Consider the following 24901-nt stretch of genomic DNA (forward strand, 5'->3'; position numbering starts at 1 on the left):
ACTATAAAGTAGACACATTATTATAAGATATCACGTCAGAAATAAGCTTGCTTTGTTTAGATCAAGCTGACGTGATTACAAAATTTTTGCATTTATTTCTGGAATTAACGCGCCAATTATGAAATTAGGCCCTCCGGAACTTAATAAAAAGCATGTTAACAAGAATACTTTCTATCCATAGATTTAACCACTTTTTAATCTTGGTTAAATGATCATAACGAATTTACATTTTTTAACTTGCTCTACAGCAACAACTATAAACGGCTCTAACTACATAGCAACAGTAATGTTAGTGTGGCTACGTTTACAAGCCTTTCGGACCTGTTAAAAGAAGTAGAGTAAGTTTCATAAATTTTTTGCCTTACGTCAATCGCTATCTGTTCTTCTTAGATCAAGCTGACGTGAATACACAAAACTTTTAGTTGCAAATATTCAATTTCGTTCTTTTTTCCGATCTAGCACATCGCACTATCAATGGAAAAGTAACATATTTGAAAAAAAATCAAAACTGAGATTTTTATTGAGTTTTCTCAAAAAGACGATAATTTACTAAATGAAAAAGTAACATCCGAAAAAAGGGCGGGAAATATTTAAAAATGTAATAAAACTAATTTTAACATAAAACTGTAGCAAAAAATTTCCAATGTAAAAGTAACATATTAAAGTATACTGCCCTTAAAATCAAGAATGTTTGACAGATAAAATAATGGAATACTAACACATCTAAAAATGTAACACTATTAACCTGTAATAACTAATTTTTTCCTAATAAATTTAAAGTGTTAAATTAACGCAAAACAAAATATATCATTTTTACATTAAACATCTATTCTCATAAAGTTAAGAAATTAAAGAAAAACACTAACATAACATCAAATATGTTAGTATATCTTCAACAGCTTACTGAGAAAATTCAAATACAATAACGCCACAACACAAAAAACGTTGATATTTTATTAGCCGCGCGTCGGTTTTTGGCGCGTAAAATCTTGATAAAACCATCAGTTTATTTTGGAATGTGTTACTATTGCACTCAAAAGCTGGTGACATTGTAGGAGATATTTTAATAAGTCAGTGCATAATCTCTGACTTAAGAGGCATTATCTTGTGTTTTAATTTTGGGTAATTTGTGCAATTAATATTGAAATTATGATGTCAAATCGTGTTAAGAAGATGTTTGTTAATTTGGAGAAAAAAACAGAGGTAAGTTATTTTGTAAATAAAATAATGTACTGTTAGTGCTTTTTCACATACGACCAACCATCAGCACTGATGGTACGCGCTGGCCATTGATTTAAATGGTGGCTTTCACATGCGCGCGTATCATCGGTCGCGTTTGTTTATTTGTTTGCTTGTATCGATTTGCATTGTTATGGAAAAAATGATCGGTTCGACCGACCATCAGTGCTGATGATATAAAGTTTTTTTTAATGTAATAAATATTATTATTATTGTTACGTACGAAACCCATAGGCATATTTACATAAATATAATAATTATTATGGTAATTTTGTTTTAAAAGATCTGTTTTTGCTTCTTTTATTTTAATTCCAAGGGATACGACGTGTTCTGCTTACTTCCACCCAATTTCCTCAAGCTTAAACGTCATTAGTATTTATAATTTTCGAGAAACTAATAGCGATTTATATTGGCGAAGTTAGTGCCATTTAAGTGTATTTGTATCTTTTTTATGTCATAGCACTAACCTGGAAAAAAAATACATTCGGTGCGCACTACCTTGCCAATGCAAATCGCTATAAGGTAAACAAAATTCTAAAAGTGTGTTATGTATTTTAAATATTTTTAGACTGAAAAGTTATCACTAGATTTTATAGACGACCTTGGTACTGAAATAGCATTAGCAAAGAATGGTACATCAGACCAAATAGAACAGGACTGTAATACTTCTTTTAATTCTATAAACGACGAATCTGAATTTTTTGTGGTAAGCTTATAGGTATAGGTTTTAATATTGTTTAATATAAAATTATATTAATAATTTTAGAAACCACAAGAGTTAATTCCACAAATTTTCACAACAGAAATCATGGTATGCACCAACTCTAAATAAAATATGCAATGTAGATTATTAGATTGTATCTTTTTTAGGTGGATTCATCTGATAGAGCCAATAATTTTCAGTTTGTTGATTTAAATGAAGCTACTATAATGTCAGCTCCTGTTGTTATATCAATGGCTGCATATGAACCTACACATTTTAATATACAAAGCAAACAATGTGCTGCATTGTCACCACTAATATGCGGTTACGGTGATGATGGGTTAATTCCAGTCAGTGACCCCACCCATCCCATTGCTGATCATGAAGAAATTAATCCCCAAATACCTTTGAAAGATAAGGATGCCTTAGTTAAAGATCCTGATTATAATCCAGAGGAAGAGTTTGAATCAGATGATAGTTTGGAACAAGAACACACTCTCTTAAATAATAATGATAGAGGGGATGGAAATTCTAGAGAGAGAAAAGCGAAAGAAAAATCTAGAAAGAGAAAGCGAAGTAAAGAAAATTGGCCCCGCTTCATAAGAAAGCAAAAACGAAATTTAGGTGAAAGCTACTCAACATCTAAAAAAAAAGAAGTCCCAGCACGTTTTCTACAAACTCCATGTACTGAGAAATGTTAAAAAAAAATGCATTATAAAAATATCGGAAAATTTAACTCACAACGACCCAATAAGAAAACATATTGGGTCATTGCCCACAGTAGAATCTCATTATTTGCGACAACAAACAACAAGAACCTTTATAGAAGGAAGTCTAACACTTGCGACGCTATACCGTGACTATAGACGTGAATGTGAAGAGGCAAACAAACCTTTTGTCAAGCCGTGCATTTATGAACAAATCTTTAACTTTGAATACAATATTGGATGGCACCAACCAAAAAAAGACCAATGCAGTACCTGCGAAAGGTATGCCAATTATTCTTCTGAAGAAAAAGTTCAGCTTCAAAGTGAATACGACAAACACGTTGATGACAAAAATAAAGCTCGACAAGAAAAAGAGATTGATGTGTCAAATGCCTTACAAGATTCAACTAAAGTTGTAGCTGTCTATGATTTACAATCCGGCCTTACCACACCTTGCTCACAAGTCTCAGACTTTTATTACAAAGGTAAATTGGCGACATACAATTTCACAATTTTTAATATTGGTAGCAAAGAGGGTTCATGCTACCTACGTTTGGTCAGAGAATATTGCAAAGCGCAGTGCAAATGAAATTGGAAGTTGTATTCTGCAATTCCTAGAAAGAAACTGCGAAGAAAAACATCTTACTTTTTATTCTGACAACTGCGCCGGGCAGAATAAAAATAAGTACATTGCTAGTTTGTATTTATATGCAACCACTTTCCTCGAAATTCAATCAATAACGCATAAATTTTTGGTAACAGGTCATACATAAAATGAAGGCGATAGTATGCACTCATGCATTGAAAAAGAAAAAAAAACGTTTGTTAAAAGGTGGACCTATTTTTTATCCCTTCTCAATGGATTCCTGTGATTCAAGGTGCAAGAAATGGATCAATCTGAAATGTTTGATCTTCAAAAATTATCTACTGATATAGGTTTAAATTTTAGCACTGATACTGATAAAATAAAGGTCAAGTGGACCGATATAAACGTAATTATGACAAATAAGGGTAAGCCTGATAGTTTGTTCTTTAAATACGAATATGGAAATGATGTTCCGTACAGCGAAATACAAGTTCGAAATAACGTTTCTTTAAGATCAAGCAACGAAAAACTAAAATTGACAAAAAATTTAGTGGCAAATTGTCGCCAGCTTATTCCGAAGAACTAAAAATTTCCAAGCAAAAAAAAGATGGACTTTTAACGCTTTGCCAAAAAAACTTAATTCCTAAGCCCTGCCATACTTTTTTTATGAATTTACTTAGTGAGTAAAAATTTATATTTTGTATTTTTTTTCGCAAAGGGATGTTCTGTATTACTTTCTAAAATGTTATTTGTATTACATTTTTTTTTTAATTTTTGACAATTTCCCTTTTATGTTAGTTTTTTTAGGTTATACATAATTATTGCCTAATAAAACAGTACCACATCTCAAAAATATCTGTACTTACTCCAACTTTATTTAAAATTCTAAATAATCTGTTTAATGTAATACCTACCTTTTTGAACATTTATTTTGAGTATAAATATTAAAATCAAGCAAAATAAGATTTATTGTTTTTAATATTTAATCCGTTTCCAAAATTTTAAGTTGCAATATCTCAAAACTTGAAGTTTTAAGATACGTTACTTTTACATTGAGGGTGCGACATATACCAGATCTTTGTTTTGCTTTGTTTAGGCAAAGCTGACGTGATTACCAAATCTTTTTCTTTCTTTTGGATTTTGAAAAACGCGCTCACAATTGGCGCGTTTTTCCTCCAGGTCCTCTTGAACCAATTAAAAGCATGTTAATGAATCCTTCCTATTCATAAATTTAGCCATATGCAATTTTCAATATCCATTAGAAATGCGTGGAGATCCTTACCTTTAAACCATGAAGAAGCGTCTAAGTAAAAGTGAAAAAATGAAAATTCCTCCTATATTAACAAACATAAACAGTGCTCACAGAAAAAAAAAGTATGGAGATCTAAGATTATAGTACGCCACCATCTGGCCAACTCAAAATGTAAAATAATAAATCAGTAAGTATTTATTAATATTGTACAAATCAATATACAAATAAAATGAAAACTGTATAGATTTTTTACAACGTTTAATCCTCAAAATTGTATTTAGCCTTTTTTGCCTTTGAGTGTTTTTTTTTTGTTCAAAATTTTTTCGAATGTTAATACTTATCCAATCAGAAGGGATCCGACTCGCCCGCACGACTACGACGACGACGCGGCGAATCGGATCCATAAATTCTATTAACCTTAAAATTAACAATGCTTTTTTGTTTGTTTTTTATATTATAATGTATACACTTTTCATTTATTTATACGCGGCGGATGTCGAATAGTGGCCCCGGGAAGTGGTGATCGGAGAGGGAGTTCCGCTGCCGGGGGCTCACGTTTGGTTTAGCATCGGTCGACCTTCGAGCTTACTGTAATCCAGGTGGAACTCTTTTGCTACCTAAAATTAAAATAAAAACCGTTGAAGGATAAACTATTCTATACTTATAAACAGGGGCGGCTAGTGCATAAGAGCTGCAGAACCCCCAACATTTTCATACAGATTAACTAATTTTGAAATTATTTAATATTTTTCTAAGTAAAATAAAATTAAAACCTAACAAAATAATAAAACAGTATATTTTCGGTCGAGAACGCCATATAGTAGGTCTCAATGCCTTCAAATCCGCGCTCCAACGCGCCCCGAACGAACACCTGATTATTACAGTCGGCCAAGTAAAAACTGTTGACGTGACCATCACTACAGTTACAATGCCATTAACGCAACCTAGCTGGACCACATTCGAATTCTGTGCTCCGCGTTGAGCCCTTTTCCTGGCCCCGCACCGCACTTCGCCATAAGTTTAGATAGCGAATTTTAAGTCAGAACGGAGCTGCAAACATTTGCAGTAATTCTGCTGACTGTTGACGGTTTTGCATTTAGTTGTTGGTTGTTTTTTTGCGTTGTGTGTTGTGCGGTGTCAGCTGATCTCTATGCTCTAAAAATGAATGTGGTGTATAATTTGATTAATATAAAACAATTCTCCCAATTTACGTACGAAGAAAAAATAAAACTAAAAGAGGAAGAGCGGCCGTTGCCCGATATTTTAATAGAAAAGTGTGGTTCAAGCCGTGGAAAATCATATAAAAGAATTTTTACTCCAGATATTTATGCTAGAAATAACTGGATATGCGGATGTAATCAAAAAAATGTTCTTTTTTGTTTTTCGTGCCTTTTATTTGGTGGGGACGAATCTTGGACTGTAGTTGGTGTAACTGACCTGGTGCATCTAAGTGAAAAAATTAAACGCCACGAAACATCGAAAAATCATTTAAACAATGTAATGAATCTGGGTTTGTTGGGTAGTGTTAATATTCGTGAAAAGTTGGACAGTGCCTATTGGACAAATATTCGATTATATAACGAGAACGTAACAAAAAACAGGTATGTGTTATCTAAAATTATTGACTGCATAAAATTTTGTGGATTATTCGAGCTTGCGCTTAGGGGCCACGATGAAACTTTGACATCGGAAAACCCAGGTATTTTTCGTGGTCTGATAAATTTTACAGCTGAACTTGATAAAACAGTGGCGGAACATTTAAAAGACTTGAGTGTATTTAAAGCTATATCAAAATGACATTTTGGATTGTATATTGGAAGTTTGCCACGAAAAAATTGTAGATGAGATTCGCACAGCTCCATATATTTCCGTTATAGCAGATGAAACAACGGATGTGTCAGCCAAATCTCAAATGGTTGTAATTTTTAGATATATCCAAAATGGGGATCCGGTTGAACGGTTCTGGACTTATTTGGAGCCACAAAATTTAAATGCAGAAAGTTTGACTGCTGATATTCGCAGTGTCTTAGACCCGATTTTAGAAAATTCTAAGGATAAGTTGATAGCTCAAAGCCACGATGGAGCAGCAGTAATGAGTGGCAGAAATACTGGTGTTCAGGCGCGAATTAAAGATCAGTACAAATTTGCTCATTTTGTACACTGCTATGCGCGCCAGTTGAATTTAATAATGTCTAAGGCAGCATCTGAGAGCTCCCAAGTTTTTTTTGGCAATCTTCAGAAAATTCCAGCCCAAACGTTGGAATTTTAATATTAGAACAGTTAACATCGTATTTGAACATCGGGAATCTATGCTTGAATGCATGGAAGAAATAGAAAATTCATTTATTAACTCAATGGCATGTACCGCAGCTTCCTCAATAAGAAGAATGTTACAAGAATCAAAGTTTATTTTCTGGCTAACATTTTTTCACCGTATTATGCCACACACCGATATCTTGTACAACAAATTACAAAAACGAAAAATTGATCCTGTAGAAATCAACCACAAAATACAAGTTTTTGAGCAGAGCATTACGACAGTAAGAAATTCAATTGACGAAATTATTAATGAAGCCAAAGATATTGCATCCTTGCTTGAATGGGAACCAGGACCTCCTAAAAGAAAAAGAAAATATGACAGTCAATTCGATCACCGTATTGCTGCGTTAGAAGTTTGTGACATAATTATTAATTCCGCTAAGGATAGATTTCATTTTAAAAATCATTTATTAGCTGCTTCATTGCTATATTCTGACCAGTTCGCTAACTATATTATTTTCCTGATGAAAAATTAAAAGTAACTTGCGATTCATACCCCAATTTTGATAAGGAGCGTTTAAAAACAGAGCTTTCGGTGATTTACTCCAGATTCATTTCCAGAAACTAAAAAGCTCTTGGAAATACTCTAACTATTCCGATGTCGACAGCTGAAACCGAACGTTCTTTCTCCACTTTAAAGCGCATCAAAACATTTTTACGTAATTCTATGGTGGAAGAACGTCTGGTAGCACTATCGATGCTTTCAATGGACAAGCAAATCGTCACGCAAACTGTAAACTTCAACGAGATGGTTATAGACAAATTTTCAGCCAAAAAAGAATAAACTGAATTTTCAAAAAATAACTATTATTTGTTACAATGTAAATATAAATATAAATTTAAAAAAAATATATATATATATATGTATATATTTATTATAATGTATAAGTTTAAAATAGTATACGTGTATGCAGTTCATTTCACATTTAAGTACCGAAATCTAGGTGAACAAGGTCATAAGAGTACGCTCCAGTTTTGTTTGAATACTAAACAGTCGGGAAAATACAAGGCAAAATTTTGGTAAGTTCGCAAGTTGCATGTTCTTTTTATGTTTATTTGCAGAACGCATCTCTTACCTAACCACGAGCCAGCACTGCTTATAAATAAAAAAAATAAATACATAGAATTATATCCTAGCAGTTAAAGCTATTCTATTAATCCAGCTAGCAGGAGATTTAATTAAAATCCTGTTAATATTAGTGGTTTTTTAACCAAAATGTTTGGAAAGGGTAGTTCATACCCAAATATCTTAGTATCTTGGCAAAAATAGCATAATTCCTATTTATGAGTCTGGGCTTTTAAAGAAACACAGTACCACTTCCACAGTGCAGGATGTCTTGATGAAAAGCTGGCAGCAATATTGGTACTACTCGAATATTCAATGGATTTGACGACCCCTCAACATGTTTTTTAAGATCCTAACATTTTTCATCATCATATAGTCCTTCAAAAATTACCCAGAAATAGTTGAATACTTTCCTAATATTAAATTTAATATCTATCTCCAATTTTCATTTTGTTTAGCCACTGTAACAGAAATTTCAAAAATAGTTTTAGACAATTATATATCTCAACAAATATGCTCCAAAATCGGATTCAACATCTTGCTCCTCACTTAACTAATATTATAAACTGCTGTTTAGAAAGGTGTTATTTTTCTGATATTTGGAAGACTTTTCCAAAGGAATACTGCGACCTTAGACCTCTATTAACTGTTTTATTAATTTCAAAAGTTTTAGAAAAGGTTATTCAACCACAAATTTATAATTTTTTTATCACAAATAACATAATTCCGGAGAGTCATCCTGACTTCCAAAAGCACAACATTCGTCTTGTTAAAAGTTACTTAAGAAATCATTGAGGCTTTGGATAGGGGTGATACTACAGTACTCATCTTGCTTGACTTCTCTAAAGCTTTTAATACGTTGGATCACAGCCTGTTTATAACAAAATTCGCAAATTATTTTAAATTGTAATCTAATATATATACGCATATTGATGAAAAATAGGCTTAATTGGTTGAATGTGCAGAATCTTATCAAGAAAGCAAGCTTAGTTTTAATTTATAAAATCGATCACAATTTATAAGCAAGCTATTTAGAAATTACTTGGAACACTGATTACATTTTCATACATATGTTTTAAGATCAGCATTTTAATATCCACAGGGTATAGTTACAACTGCATTGCAGAAGAGTATTTTTTTGTGAAGGGTTTCGTTCATATAACGCATTTTTGCCAGATGAATTCCAAAACATTCCAAATATAAATCTTTAGTACTAAGTTGAACATATTTTTAAGAACTAATAAATAATAGGTACTGTGTACTATATAGTTTAAGTTTTGGACATTTTACAACTCTTTGTGGGAGCGATAGATACATAAACATAAAAAATCTTTGTGTAATTTTCGAAGACTTGAGACTTAAAATGCATGTTTCTGGCATAATTAAAAGACCTATTTTTCACCAGTTGATTGATCCTTTTCCCATGCTTACCTTGGTGAAAAATTCAATTTTCGAAGAGATGTACACGACGTGGATCTAAGATGTATCAATAAATTATCGGCTTCTCCTTATCGATCGACCTTATTTCACAGATAAACTTCTGAATTCGCTTAAGTGCATGCCCATTGCTGGCTTTAAGATGGTGCTTCTTTTTTTAAAATTGGATATAAAATTAAAAGTTGATAAACGCGTTCAAAGCTTGTTACAAACAAGTTGTAAAGTCCAGTGCAACGACATATTAGAATGGTCACCCGTCAAAACACCAGCATTCCACCTGCCAAACAATGTCATCCACCTTCTATTTACATTGTTTGAGAAGTAAAATGCTGGTGTTTTGACGGGTGACCATTCTAATATATCGCTGCACTGGACTTTATAAAAATGTAGACTTTATGTGCCAACAGGTACGTTTTAAATTTCGAGGCGAGTACTATATAATTACTGTTTTATTGTGTACTATCCATTTCTAGATCTTGTTACCAAAAAAATAATTAAATATGTTCAAAAGACATGTTGTAGATTTATATTTAATTTAAGAAAATTTCATCATGGATCTAATAACAGCAAGAATTTGGGATGGTTAAAATGCAATAATATATAAAAAATGTTTTGCATGATATTCTTTAGGAAACTTTTAGATTATAAGAAACTCAAACACCTGTATCAAAAATTAGAGTTACGATTAAATGTACATAACTTAAAAAAATTTAAGAGACCTTCATTATTTTTCAATACTAAGCATAGAACTCAATTATTTCAAAAAAGGATTTGATATAACTGTATTAAACTCGTTTCCGCCTCAACTTATGTACTTTAAAGAAATTTAAGTTTGCTTATATAAATGTTTTACTAAATGAGATACTACAACTCTAGTTATTATATAAATCATAGTTAATAGCTGTATTAGTATTACACTAAAAATGTTATTTTTATTTAATTTGGTTGTATGCATTATACACTTCTTCCTTGTGTGCCAAAATACCCATCGAATAACATGCAAGAGAAAATCATAGGCAAAACCCCGATCCTCCACTTACACTAGCCGCTAAGACGTTTGACGCGCTATTTGTGATTTAATAAGTAGTTTAGTTACTAAATTAAGAAGTAAGGAAAATGGGGAAAAAAGACAAATTAATGAGGAAACCACGAACTTAATGAAAAGTGAACTTTTGATTATTTTTTTTATTAATAATTACAATAAAGCACTATGCTTAATTTGCAAACAATCTATCGCCACTACAACACGAGACACAAAAATTAATAGGAAACATAATGTAAGTAGTAAAGTTCAGCATTGATCAAAACGTCCTTACATATTTAGAGATTAATTGCTGAACATAACAAACTATTTGCCGATAGAGTTCATTAAAAAATGTATTTTGGCAGCTGTTAACAAAGTTTGTCCAGAAAAAAAATTAAAAAATTTAAAGATATTAGTTTGTTGGTACGACGTATTGAAACTTTATCAATCTTTAATATATTAAAAGAAAATTGCTCACAACTGGAGTATTTTTAAAACACTTAATGAAAACAACGATATAACTAGCGCCGCTCAATTGTTGATTTTTATCCGTGGTATTGGATAATTTTATGAAACAGAAAAACTTCCTGTACTAAAAAGCCTCTATGAGAATAAAAGAACTGAAAATATATTTTTTAGTTGTCCGATCTCAAATGGAAAAAAATAAAAAACTGGCGGTGCATGATGGGTCACAATACTGGTTTAAATAACCAGACATTACCATGGAACAGAAAATCTTAGACAAAGCCACACTTTATAAATGAGAATATACCCTAGATAGTTATCAAAAAACCTAATCTACCAATCCACTTAGCGGGAAATTTGGTTAAAATGCAATTGCTGAGAGCTAGAAATAAACGTAAGGCTTATGGTATCGTAATGCTTGTTGTTTTGTAAATAATAGCAGTAAGAAACAAGTTTTCGACAACTAAACATGCGCAATAGAGTAAAATGCGTTCGCACAGAAACTTCTGATCGGTTTCAAATCAAAAGTTCGATGTTCTTACACAAATTTCTGATTGTCATCGGATAGTCAGACTTGTTTTCGGATTTATTTCAATTCGTGTAGCCAGTCAACGCCGATCTTCGGAATATGAACATAACCTCTAAATTGTTGTTTGTATTCTGTCGTATTGTATACTCACTGAAATGCGTTTTGAAAAATTGTATTTTAAATTATTGTTGGATTAATCTAAAAATACACATTAAGGAAATGAGTGATTTTGAATCGTCGAAAGAATCTGATTAGAATTTTGTTAATTCCGACACAGGCATTTAAAGAAGATTTACTTGAAGAACGGATAAGGCCCAAAACTATTTTGATGAAACTGTGTCCCAATTTGATAGAATAGAATTTCTCGACCATTTTAGAGTAAGCCCTGTTTAAGGTTGTAGCGTAAATTTTTTTTTGTTTATGTTTTATTTATTTTCCTATTTCCCGCTGGTATAAAAAAGTGGTTATTTTTCGTCTCCACTCAACCCGTATTTGATGTTCGCACAGACGGTTTCAAATCGATCAGAAGTTGCTGCATCAGATTTTACGCATGCCCATCAAAAATCCTTTGGAAACAGTTTCAAACTTGTAAGAAATTTGCAGTGAGAACAAACCTAATAACGGATACACATTTTAGAGAGAAATCCGAATTGTTATTTTATGATTAAGACTCATCTTACCTTTCTCCAACTTTGAACATCAAAGAAGTAGTAGGTGCCTCTCTCGTACGTGCTAGTCTTTTCCAGGAGGACCATGCCGGGAACTTGCGTGATCCATATTTTCTCCTCCATGTGATACCTCCAATCTCGACTATACCTGCATTTCAAAAAAAAAAACCCCAACCGTACACAGCTGACAACAATTTGATACCCAACCAACTTACAGTTCGGCAGCAGCCGCAATTTGAAGTACATCGCCTACACTAGTATAAAACATGAAGAACAGTACGTCATCCTTGTATAAACTTAGTTTCATCGGGGCGAGTTTAGTCCTGATGGCGTGGTTGATAAGGTACTCGGGAGGCACGTGAAAATCGACGTCCTGGGGACGACACGGATGGTCCGCCCACGGTCCGCCGAACGACGCGTACAAATTCTCCGGCGAGTTGAGATTCAGCCCGAGGGCGGTCAGGTCCTGGCCCAGAGCCAACGATACCAGATTCGGATCGGATTCGGCGGCCCTGATGAACGCTAAAAGACCGACCACGCCGAACTGATCGGACACCATGTTCGCCGGGATGTTGCTCACTCTGCCATCGGGCGTCGATCTTATGCCACCTGAGAAAATGCACAGCATCTTAACACCGGAAATGTTCCTATACTACTTAAATTGAACTCCCCCTAAATATCTTACTAATATTCAAACAGAACTGCAATGATACAACTAAACACGAGTAATACAGAAGCGAATGTCATACAAGTTTATGCTCCAACCGCTGACAAGTCAGATAACCACATAGAAAGCTTTTACGCAGATTTAGATAACGTTCTAAAATCCACTAAAATACAAGATGTGAAAATTATAATGGGAGACTTTAATGCAAAAGTGGGGGGTGGAGAAAGTAGATGAATGCACAGGTGATTATGGACGAGTTACGAATGAAATGGGAGATGAAATGAGAGACTGATTCTGCTAAAACAATAATTTTGTAATAAAAAATACATTGTTCAAATTATCCAAACGTAGACTTTACACATGGAGATCCCCAGCAGATAAAGAGGGACAATGTGTTGATTAGACAAAGGTACAAAAACGCAATCATGTCGGCAAAAACATACCCCAGGCTTAGAATGAAACAAGTAATAAGAAAATCAGACAATTGTCGAATTGGTACTACCAGATTAAGACAAAACAACGTTTAACAGGAAAAATCTACAAAGAACTAATATAAAAGAAGAGAAAAGAAAAGAATATAAAAGAAGAAATTCTTCAAAACACTGAGATAGAAAACAAATGTCTTCTAATGAGTAGAAACATAACTAAAAGTCAAAAAACACTATTTCCAGGCGATCCAAACACTATTTAGACAATGAAACGATGATATAGAAAATAGGTGGAAAAATTTATTTTTCATTTATATATCCCTATCTCAATCTGAAAACTAGAAGAAGATGGGAATAATATGATGTTTTTCGGGTATACTTAGATACACTACGGGAGAAAAACACGATTTCCAAGCGATCCAAACACTATTTAGAAAATGAAATGATCATATAGAAAATAGGTGGAAAACTCGAATTTTCATTTATATATTTCTATCTCAATCTGAAAATTAGAAGAGGATGGGAATAATATGATGTTTTTCGGGTATAATTAGACACATTACGTAAGAAAAACACTATTTCCAGGCGATCCAAACACTATTTAGAAAATGAAACGCTGATATAGAAAATAGGTGGAAAAATCCAATTCTCACTTATATATCTCTATCTCAATCAGAAAATTAGAAGAGGATGGGAATAAAATGATGTTTTTCGGGTATAATTAGACACATTACGTAAGAAAAACATTATTTCCAGGCGATCCAAACACTATTTAGAAAATGAAACGATGATATAGAAAATAGGTGGAAAAATTGATTTCTCATTTATACATCCCTATTTCAATCTGAAAATTAGAAGGGGATGGGTATAAAATGATGTTTTTCGAGTATAATTAGACACATTATGCGAGAAAAACACTATTTCCAGGCGACCCAAACACTAGTTAGAAAATGAAGCGACGATATAGAAAATAGGTGGAAAAATCGATTTTTCATTTATATATCCCTATCTCAATCTAAACTAAGAAGAGAATGGCAATAATATGATGTTTTTCGGGTATAATTAGACACATTACGGGAGAAAAACACTATTTCCAGGCGATCCAAACACTATTTAAAAACTACAACGATGATATATAAAAAGGTGGAGAAATCGAATTCTCATTTATATCTCAACCTACCCTTTATATCTTTCTTGCTGTAAAAAATAGGAAAAATCGGAAAGACACGTCAATTTTATTTGTACGGGGGACATTACAAATGAATATTTTTAATGTCCTTGTAACATTTTCAATGTTAAATATTTTTGGACTTGTTGTTTTAACCCTCTAGGTGGGGTAGAATGGGAATGGGGGTCAAGTGACACATCGTTTTTAACGGCGTTCAATCCTCTTTTCAGTGGTATCCTGCTTTGTTGCTTTTGTCCAGAGGTTTGCAAATAATCGCGTTTCAAAGCAGCAGAAATGCTTAAAGTTGCATCCGTTAAGATTTTTTTAATTAATGATTTTTAGGGTAGTGTGTACATAAAAATTATTGCATTGGATCTCCTTGTAGTACGAATAGATAGGCCGTTGAACAACAGGAAGAAAATAGAAATGATTTTCCACTTACCGATTATTTTACTTCGAAAATTAACTTTTCTAAAAAATAACTTACTTACGCACTGTCTTATAAATTGCTGAAAATTTTGTCTATTCTTCTACAAATAATAATAAAGTTTGTTTTCTTCGAACTCCTCCCTAACATTTCGGAAAAAATACACTGGGAATTGAGTGGCATTCTGCTGCAACTCGACTTTTTAGATCAGCAATTCCAGCAGGTTGTGTTTTATAAACAATATTTAAGATGTTCCCAAAGAAAGAAGTCTACGAGTGTTAAATTCGGTAATCTTGGAGGCCATTCAATTGGTCCCCTTCTGCCAATACATTTACCCGAAAATCTCTCATTCCATTACTGTCAGACCGGAAAAAAAGAATGAGGTGGAGCACTCTTCTGCTAGAGTCTCCCGTCTCTTTAAACATATTAAGGTACAGATCATCTGCCAAGTTTCTTTAATAAATAAAGGACCAGTAACAGCATTTCCAAGAATACCAGCCCAAACATTAACTTTTTGGGAATATTATGTATGTCCTCAAAAATTATGCGGAGTTTCATCACTTCAATATCGACAATTTTGTTTGTTAACATTTTCATTTAATATAAATGATAAATGAAGATTACGGAGGCGTTGACCTGACGACTCATGAATGCACAAACTTTAGTCTTTTATCAAACCCATCGCCATAGAGTTCTCAAGGTATCGGTACTTTGTATGAATGGAGTTTATGCATTTTCAGTGCCTTTCTTACTCTCACCAAAAGGAACTGGTAAGTTCTGTAGCAAATAATCCCAAAATCACAATTTGAGCTGCTTTAGTCATCACTCGTGAGTGAAATCCCTGTGACTTACTTCACGATTTCGATTTCTTTCATTGAAAACCAATACGGTCCTTCGTGCGCGATTTCCAACCTCTCCATAAAAGAAAATAATTTCAGTTCTCATTTGAAGAGAATAAACCATTCTCACACTTTATGCACCTATTAAAAGTTATCACTGAACAGCACAACAAGCAAAAGCAAATTAACAATAATACTCCTGTTTTGCCTACATCTTTGAGTTGCCTACCATGTTTGTTTTAAAAAACAATAGTTGTTGCGTAATACTATCCTGTTTTTATTTTAGTTCTTATATACAGGGTGTAAATAAATAGATGCGAAAAAATTCAGGAGCTGATTCTTGGGTAAATTTTAATATTAAAAACTTTATATGTCCTAAGAGGCCTAACTTTTGAGATACCGGGTGGTAAAGATTGAAGAAAATATATATTTGTTTTTATAATACCTGTAAAACCCCTGTAGATATTTTAATAAAATTTGATATGCATTTTCTATGCATCAAAAGTCATTTTCGGAGGCTCACTAATTTTTCTAATTTGTACCAGTGACGTTCCTGTAAGGTTTAAAATATTTTTGATGAAAAATATGGTACGCCACTTTTTTTTTGTTTTTGTAATTCTCATTTATTTTACATCAAGCAAATTTGATCTCTTGACTTACGTTTTGATGTGATTCTAACTTTTATTTTAAACCAAATGAAAAGAAAAGAAATTAAATAATTATAAACAAATGCTGAAAATGACCGCCCTCTGCCATTATGCAAGAATCTATACGTCGCCGCATTTATCGACGAATCCGACAAAAAATTCCGGGAGAATTTTGAATTACGGCACATGAATTTATGATTCGATTTCTCAAGTTATCAATATGCACTACCGGAATCCTGAACACCAAAGTTTTTAAATGACCCCATGTGGTAAAATCTAGTAGATTCATATCTGGTGACCGAGGTGGCCAAACCTGAGGACCGCCTCGGCCTATCCAACGATTTGGATATGTTTCGTCTAGATAATGACGTGCTAATAAATTAAAATGGGCAGAAGCCCCATCGTGCATAAACCACATTACTCTTCGAACATCTAGGGATACCACCTCAAGAGGTCCTGGAAGTATGTCTTGAAAAAAACCAGTGTATAATAATATTTCCCCATTCAATCTCTGTGGTAGAGAATGTGGGCCAATAAGGTGGTCTCCAATGATTCCAGCCCATACATTTAAAGAAAATTGTTGTTGGTGATGAGCTTTAACTATGGCATGGGGATTTTCATCTGCCCAAATGTGATTATTATGGTACTTAATGATTGGCTCTCTGGAAAAATTAGCTTCGTCGGTAAACAGAATCTGCCTTAAAAACTGAGGGTTTTGCTCAATGACTTCTAACATCCAACGAGAAAATTCAAGACTCTTTAGAGAAAATCTCGTGATAATAGAGCCTGGACTCGTCGTACGTGATATAGATATAATAACTGATCCTTTAAAATACTCCATACCGTCATATGATTGATATGTAGCTGCAGACCAAATTTTCTAGTACTGGTGTCAGGTTGTTCATTAATTAAATTAAGTACTGCTTCTTCCAATTCCGGTGTTCTAATATCGCGTGGGCGACCACAATCATGCTTTTTTCTTGGTTGAACAGTTCCAGTTTCTCGTAGTCTTTGATGAAGGCGTGCAAATAATGTATTATGAGGTGCCATTCGTTGAGGGTACAGTGTATAGCAGTTTCAGCATATATTCTAGATGCTTGCAATGAATTTCTGTATTTAAATAATTTTCAATTTTGATGAAATGGATCAAAATTGCACAAAAAAAATGTCTACTTTAAAGGAGGCAAGAACTGACAGTAAGTAAACAGTGGTGTACCATATTTTTCATTAAAAATATTTACTTTAAGCCTTGCACGAACGTCATTGATACAAATAAAAAAAATTAGTGAGCCTCAGAAAATGCCTTTTGATTCATGGAAAATGCGTGCCAAATATTACTAAAATATCTACAGGGGTTTCAAGGTATTGTAAAAAAACATATATTTTTCTTTAATTTTTACCACCCGGTAACTCAAAAGTTAGGACTTTTCTAGGAGTTTTTTTCTTAAAATTTACACACGAATCAGCCCCTCAATTTTTTCGCATCTATTTTTTTTATAGTTTTTTTCCCTTATTTATATTTTTAAACTTCTACAAGGGTTGTCTTATCTGTACCATGTAATTACGGATACAGACTAACGCTTTGGCTCTTAATCGAGGAATACTATAAAAATAAAAATAATTGCGTAATTTAAAATGTTGGCAAATTAAACGTATTTGAATTTGAAAAATCTCAATGCAGGCAAGTTTAATAATTGTTTCTGCAACTTTGAAACGCGATTGTTCGGAAACCTCCGAATAAAAGCAACAAAGTAGGATATTACAAAAAAAATTGAATGCCCTTTAAAAGATTTACCCCTCTTAGGGGGTTGAAACAAAAAGTCTAAAATATTCATTTATAAAGTTTGTCCCCCTTACAAATAAAAATGACGTGTCTTTCCGATTTTTCATATTTTCAACAATGCAAGAAGAAGAATTATTAAGGATGTGACATTTTTTAAATTAACACCCGATATGTGCTTTATACTAAGGACATATTTTTTATCCATTGATATCGTCTTACCGCTTTGTTTCGTTAAATTTTTGTCCGTGGTGGCCGTACCGCCGCCCAATTGCGATGTCGTCGTACTCGAGTTTCCGGTTGAGACGCCGTCGCTGTTGGTCTGCGCCGCGACGTTGCCGTCCTGCTGTTGCATCTTCTCGTCCGATTGGCTGCAGGTGGGCGACGCCCCCTCCGCTCGATTCTGCGTGCCTGGCAACGCGGGAAAATCCTCGTTCGACATCGTGAACTCGCTTGATTCCGACGTCGGCTGTAATTAAAATGTGAAACGGTTTGGCAATACTATACTGGACAAATATTTATCGATTTGCACCGAATTGAATGATGGTTGATGAAGTTTAGGTGGTAATGTTTATAATCAATGCTTGTGAGATCCGAAATGTAAATTTATAAAGGGTTGGTTAATACTGTGGACTTATACTGAGAGAATAAAAAATATAATGAAAAATGGGAACCAAAACTAAAAGTGCCAAGTAAAAAAGTCAAAAATTTCGGGTTTTCTGAGGAAGGTTTTAAGAACAAAAATGTGACTTTCAGTTAAAGATTTGAACAGCTTGTGTTAAACTCCTTTTGCCAATTTTCCTAAGGAAATTTTCACTATTCTTAAAAATACAAGAAAAAGCATTTTTAACTCAATAATTTCTTATGGAACACGTTCTGATGAAAGACCGCTAAAAGACATTCTGAATTAGAAGCAAATTTATCAATCTAAGTCCATGAACTAAAAAATGTAAAGTTCTGAAACAGATAGCACAATGAAAATATCTGCATGATATAATTGAAATGCCTAGAAGAGTTTTACTCAAAGAAAGAGATTACATATAAGAAAGATTCTTGTACCCCAATAACTTTGTAAGATAAAGGCAATTTAGTCAGCTATCGTCCACGAGCACACATATTTCGAAGTTTTGAGACATATTTGTGAACCAATTGAAATATTTTTTTGCACACCACAATAGGGGGATTTCTGAAGATTTGAGTGTAAAAAACGTAACTTTATATTAAGAATTTGGGTGGTTAGGCCAGTTTTTGCTCCAGGAAAAAGCTCTTATTAGGTTCCAGAAATATTCAAATTGCCGACACAGATCACCCCATCATCCAATTTCCCTAAAATTGCTCGAGATTGTTCTTCTTGAACTTTTGGAGATATTAAAACCTCGTATATCTGAGCAACAACATGGTTTCCTTCTCCAAAAATCTACATTATCAAACTGACTGGTTTCCTCTCAGTATATCCATAATTTGCTAAACAAAGGGTCTCAAGCTTATGTTGTATTCACCAACTTTGAAAAGACTTTGACAGTGTGATTAACAAAGTTAAACACACTGTTACAATTAATGCCTTTCGATGAATAAATGTAGCACCTGCTCTTATGTTGTTGCAGTCTTACTTGTCAGAGAGGCAAAATATTGTGGACATCAGTGGTTTTAGTTCGAATCCTTATCCTAGGGACCATTATTTTTTATTGCGACAATCAATGACATATGGAAATCATACAATTATTGTACTGCCCTTTTGTTTAACTGCAAAATGTTTTTTGAAATTGATGGACATGGCAACAAGTGCGATCTCTTACAGGATGATCTTATTAGAGTGGATAAATGGTATGCATATACACGGAAATGTGCCTTCATGAGTTTTACATTGAATAAAAATATTCATAGACTCATGTGTATAGGATTGATGGTTCATCTCTCTGTGCTACCTCTATCCAGAAAGACCTGGATATAATATTTGACGCTGGTTTAACCTTTGCTAAAAGGTCTTGGGATATGTTATTAGAACCACTAAAAATTTTAACCAAAGTGTATGTGTTAAGCTGTTCGAAACTCATGTTTTTCCAAAACTAATATATGACTACTATATATTATTTAAAAAGTTTGGTTACTAGGTAAGAAAGAGGCTTTGATAATTTAACTCTCCTTCATATGTTTCAGTGTTTATCTATGGAAAAGAGAAGGATAAAAACGTGTATCATTTATCTTTTTAACATTATTATAAATGAGGTGGATTGTATCTGAAATTAACTTCTCATTTATTCCCAGAAGTACCAGATCAAAAAACAGTTTCTACTTGGATTTCCCTCATATTAATAGTATTAAGGCTACAGTTATAAATAAAATATGTGTTCCTTATTTAATAAATATGCCTCTGATATTTCTCAAATTATTTATAAAAACCTTTATATAACGTGTGATTTAATGATTGTGTAATTGATGTGTTATCTTTTCGTAATACTGACTTATAAGCTTTTTTTTAATTTTTATAGTCATCCTTTTTTATATCTGTTGATACTGTAACAAATAAATAGCAATATCATATAGTCTTTTGGCAAACGTTTTATGAGAGGCAATTATCACATATCATGTTAAAATCTGAATCAAAAGAATTCTGAGATTGACCCATCTCTTTTCTCATTTTTCACTGTAGACTGTAGGCAATATAGAATGAATTTGCTGATCTAGTCACAATTGATTGTATTGGATCACTAAAATATATTTTTTCTATAGCTTCGGTAAGTGCTCCACCTCTAATTTTAGGTTATATTCTCCCTTAAAATAATTATTATAATATCCAATGTAAAAGGTAAATGTCTACTCGGATAAGTAATAATTAACCTACACAATATACTTCCGATGGAATTCTTTTGTGCTAGTAGAAGATATGCCTCACAACTATCCACTCAGAAATAATTTTAATATAAATATACCTGCTGTCTGTTATGTTAACTGCCAATATTAAAAATTCCTATATTAAGCTATTTAAAAATATATGATCACCTAACAATTAAACTCAAAAGAAGTGAAAAACCCAAAATCCTTTAAAATCTTCTTTAAATTTTGTTTAATGTCAAGAAAATGTTCACTTTTTGATAGCAACTAATATTTATAACATATTTTACTGTAGTGTATTTTCTTTGTGTATAGGTTTAAGTAAATTTATATTTTAGGTTGATTTATTTGTATTAGCTTGTACTTTTATTTTTTGCCTAACACATTGACTGCCACCATAGGGATAAAAAAAATACATCTGCTGTGCCAAAATTAGTTTTCTTTTAACTTCAATATAATTGTATTTATAGAAAACATAAAACTTTACCAAATTAACATCATTATGATAAATTTGTTTATTTTTGAAAAAATAGTGTGGCACTTCTGTACTTCATGGTACAACACCATTCAATTGAACTTTATTTGTCGCGATATTTGCCGTTTAGTTGTAGTTTAAACGTAATTTAGTAAATAGAGAGTTATGAAAAAGAACAATTTAGTCGAGTTTAGTGGAACGATACTTTGACAAAAGTCCAGTCGAGATTCACCAGTTATTTTTTACATCTGAAATCTTACATCACATGGTTGTTGAGGCCAACAAATATGCATCTCAGTTAAAAGAAAAAATTAAAACACCAAATCCTCGTGTCCATAAATGGATTGATACAACTAATAATGAAAAAGAGCAATTTTTTGCTATTTTGCTAGAAATATCAAAATAATATTAGATGGGTTTAATTCGACCATCAATAACAGACTACTGGTCTAAAGAAGAAATTTATCAAAATTATATAGCAAAATATATGAGTCGAAATAGATTCCAGTTGATACTACAGGTAATGCATTTATCTGATAATAAAAATGTTCATTCTCAAAATGGCTTCGATAAGATCGCAAAATAAGACCTCTTCATGATTTGCTTATCGAAAGATACAGATATGTCATGATCCCAGCGGAAGACGTATTGATGAAAATTGACATAAAAAATGTATAAACTCTGCACCAATGCATGGTTCTTGTACCTTGATTGATAATATATTCACTAACGCTGCACTGTTTTCAACTGAAACCTTTGAACTAGCGTTTTCTGATCATTGTGCTCAGATACTGAGTTTTGACTTGGGAAACCCAATCAGTCACGATTTAAGCAAATTTTCTATGAGTTCTAGATTCTTTTCTGATGAAAACATACGCTATTTTAACAACTTGTTGTCCAAAGAACATTGGCTGTCAGTTATTGAGACTCTGGATTTTGAAAGTTAATTTTCTCACTTCTTTGACACATTTTCCAGTTTATTTAATATGAGCTTTCCTTATGTAAACAAATTGAAGCCATATCACAGAAAGTCTCATCAGTGGATAACACCATTGATATTTAATGAGGGCAAGCAATTGAGGCTACTTCATACTCAACTAAAGACCGTTCATGACCATGAGTTACTGACATCCTATAGAAGGAGATTGAAGGTACATAGAGAAAATATCGTAAATGCTAAAAAAGCCTATAATTCAACAAAGTTGCTTACTTCTAACAATATAACTCGAGCCTCATGGGAAAGTATTAACTCAATCACGAACTTTTCAAATCGCGGAACAAAGTGTGTTCCTAATTTGGTTACTGATAATGGAAAGAAAGGTACTGGCAACCTCAATATTGCTAATACATTTAATTATTTTTTTTTACAGTTAGTGCGAAAGATCAGAGATAATTTTCAGGCATCCATGGGAATGAATGTGCCTTTCAACAATTTATCCCAATCTCTTTTTCTATTGAAGGAGAAACATGCCCTCTCACTGAAGGAGAAACACTTGAGATTATAAAATCTTCCTCCAGGAAAAAGTCATCCGGTGTAGACGAGGTACCTTGTTACTTATTGCTAGCACATGCTGAGCATATTATCTCTCCACTTACCTATCTTCTAAATTTATCATTTCAGTTTGGCTATTTTCCTAAAGAGCTAAAATCAGCTGTTGTCATACCTCTTCATAAAAAGGGGGAGACAGCAGAAGTGAGTAACTATAGGCCTATTGCTCTCCTCTCTGTATTCTCAAAGAAATCTTTTAAAAGAAGACTTATTGCATTTTTAGATTCTTTTGCTATACTGTCATGTCATTAGTTTGGATTCAGGTCTGAACTCTCTACATCAGATGCTAAAATATCTCTTTATACAAATATATTGAATAATTTTGAATTGAAATTAAAATCTGTTGGTATCTTTTTTGATCTTACTAAAGCATTTGATACCATTAATCATGCTTTCATATTAAATAAGATCTTTCATTATGGTATAAGAGGTCCGGCTTATAAATGGCTTGAATCATATTTGACAGGTAGAACCCAGGCTGTTAGATTGAGAGTCAGTGGTCAAGTGACCCTATCTGATTGGGCAACTGTCGTCACTGGGGTTCCACAGGGTAGTGTTCTTGGGCCCATTTTATTTTTACTTTTTATTAATGACTTGCCTCTCCTGGTTAATGACAGCTACAAAACACTTTTTGCCGACGATACATCAGCAGTTGTCTCGGGTACTGACTATCAGTCTATCCACTCAAAAGCCACCAAGTGTATAGCTGATATTGCGGGGTGGTGCCAGAAAAATGGTCTTTGTTTGAATAGTTTGAAAACCAATTTCATTGTTTTCACTCCGATTCGAGTTATTCAGGACCGGAGCTTACTCCTTAGAGAGCAGTCATCAAGTAGCCTCATCCAACAACACTCCACCAAGTTCTTGGAAATTGTAATTGATAGACATCTATCGTGGGATCCTCAGGTGGAATCTGTGTGCAATAGATTGTCCCGCAGCAATTATGCTATCTTGCAACTTCGAGACTATGTGGATGCATATACACTTAAAAGCTTTTATTATGCCTCAGTGCATTCCACTCTATCCTATGCCTTATTAGCTTGGGGTAATTCCTCCAGTAATTCGAAATGCAGATAAATTATACATCCCTTTTACCCGGTTGTCGCAGGTACAGGATGGTCCTCAAAATTTGTAATCATCTCCCATGTAAAATAAAGAGAGCTAAGACTTTTCCAACTTTTAATAAGGCCCTTAGGACCATGTTAGCTGACTGTCCTTTTTATTCGTTGACAGAGTTATTTAACTGTAGATTGATTGACTAAATTAAGTTAAATTTGTTTCCTTTCATATCTTTGTAATTTTATACTATTTTTATTAGCATTGTAGTTTTTTACTGACAATTCCTATACATTGTTATGATGTCGATGGAAATAAATGATTTGATTTGGTTTAGATGTGGAAAAGCTGATGCAAGTAGTTCACTTCCTTGTTCAGAAGAAGCTGTTTTAAATTTATTGAAACCGACAACTTATTCCTGTGTGTAATGATTCTTTCATTCCCACAAAAGATAATATTATAATATACCTAAAATGGCTGAATACTACTGTTCTAACACGATATTTTCTAACAATAGCAAAAGTCTTTTTTTAATTATTTTTTAAATTGATTTAAATTGAACATAACATCTAGTAATATGGCAAAAAATCACAAATAAAAAATTAATTTTCAGTGGCTTTTTATGTCAACTTGCCTACTGTGCCATATAGAGTCGGTTTATATTGAACATATTAGCCAGTGAGAGCCAAACGCTGTGTCACAGGTCGTAATTAGGATGTGAGGCAAAACATACAGTTACTCCCAAAAGTATTTGGACAACAAGTATTTTCAATAATATTCTTACATTATAATTATAATAAATAATATCTGCAACCTAATAATAATTAAGAATATTTCTTAATGACTATCGAATATAATTACGATATATTTAGTTTAAAAAAGATGTACATAGTCAAACAGTATTGCAAGATACAAAATTAATAAAATATGCAAGTTTTCAAAAGTTGACAGTGTATAAATTCTTTTAATAAAAAGGTGAAATGTAAGAAAAAAATCTTTGTTTACATTTAAGGCAACATGTCGAGTAGTATAGAAAAA

General features: G+C 33.0%; 2 protein-coding genes across 4 annotated transcripts in view; one reads left to right on the plus strand and one right to left on the minus strand.

Moving 5' to 3' along the window:
• Window positions 1–879: 879 nt before the first annotated feature.
• On the plus strand, window positions 880–4429 carry LOC126736187 (uncharacterized). The gene is made up of 4 exons (XM_050440429.1): window positions 880–1203; window positions 1808–1945; window positions 2006–2050; window positions 2110–4429. Exons 1-4 carry the CDS (start codon window positions 1150–1152, stop codon window positions 2641–2643), a joined length of 771 nt encoding a protein of 256 aa, XP_050296386.1. The 5' UTR covers window positions 880–1149; the 3' UTR covers window positions 2644–4429.
• Window positions 4430–4659: 230 nt separating this feature from the next.
• The window catches only part of LOC126736186 (CCR4-NOT transcription complex subunit 2), a 28808-nt gene continuing 8566 nt past the window's right edge, over window positions 4660–24901 (minus strand). For all 3 annotated transcript variants that reach the window (XM_050440427.1, XM_050440426.1, XM_050440428.1), the window contains exons 3-6: window positions 18174–18420; window positions 12211–12604; window positions 12008–12143; window positions 4660–5104 (exon numbers count right to left, since the gene is read on the minus strand). In XM_050440427.1, coding sequence (XP_050296384.1) covers window positions 5039–5104; window positions 12008–12143; window positions 12211–12604; window positions 18174–18420 — 843 coding nt within the window. In that variant the 3' untranslated portion in view covers window positions 4660–5038. The remainder of the gene's footprint in view (window positions 5105–12007; window positions 12144–12210; window positions 12605–18173; window positions 18421–24901) is intronic.

The sequence above is a fragment of the Anthonomus grandis genome, chromosome 5 (assembly GCF_022605725.1).
Source record: "Anthonomus grandis grandis chromosome 5, icAntGran1.3, whole genome shotgun sequence".
Classification (NCBI taxonomy): domain Eukaryota; kingdom Metazoa; phylum Arthropoda; class Insecta; order Coleoptera; family Curculionidae; genus Anthonomus; species Anthonomus grandis.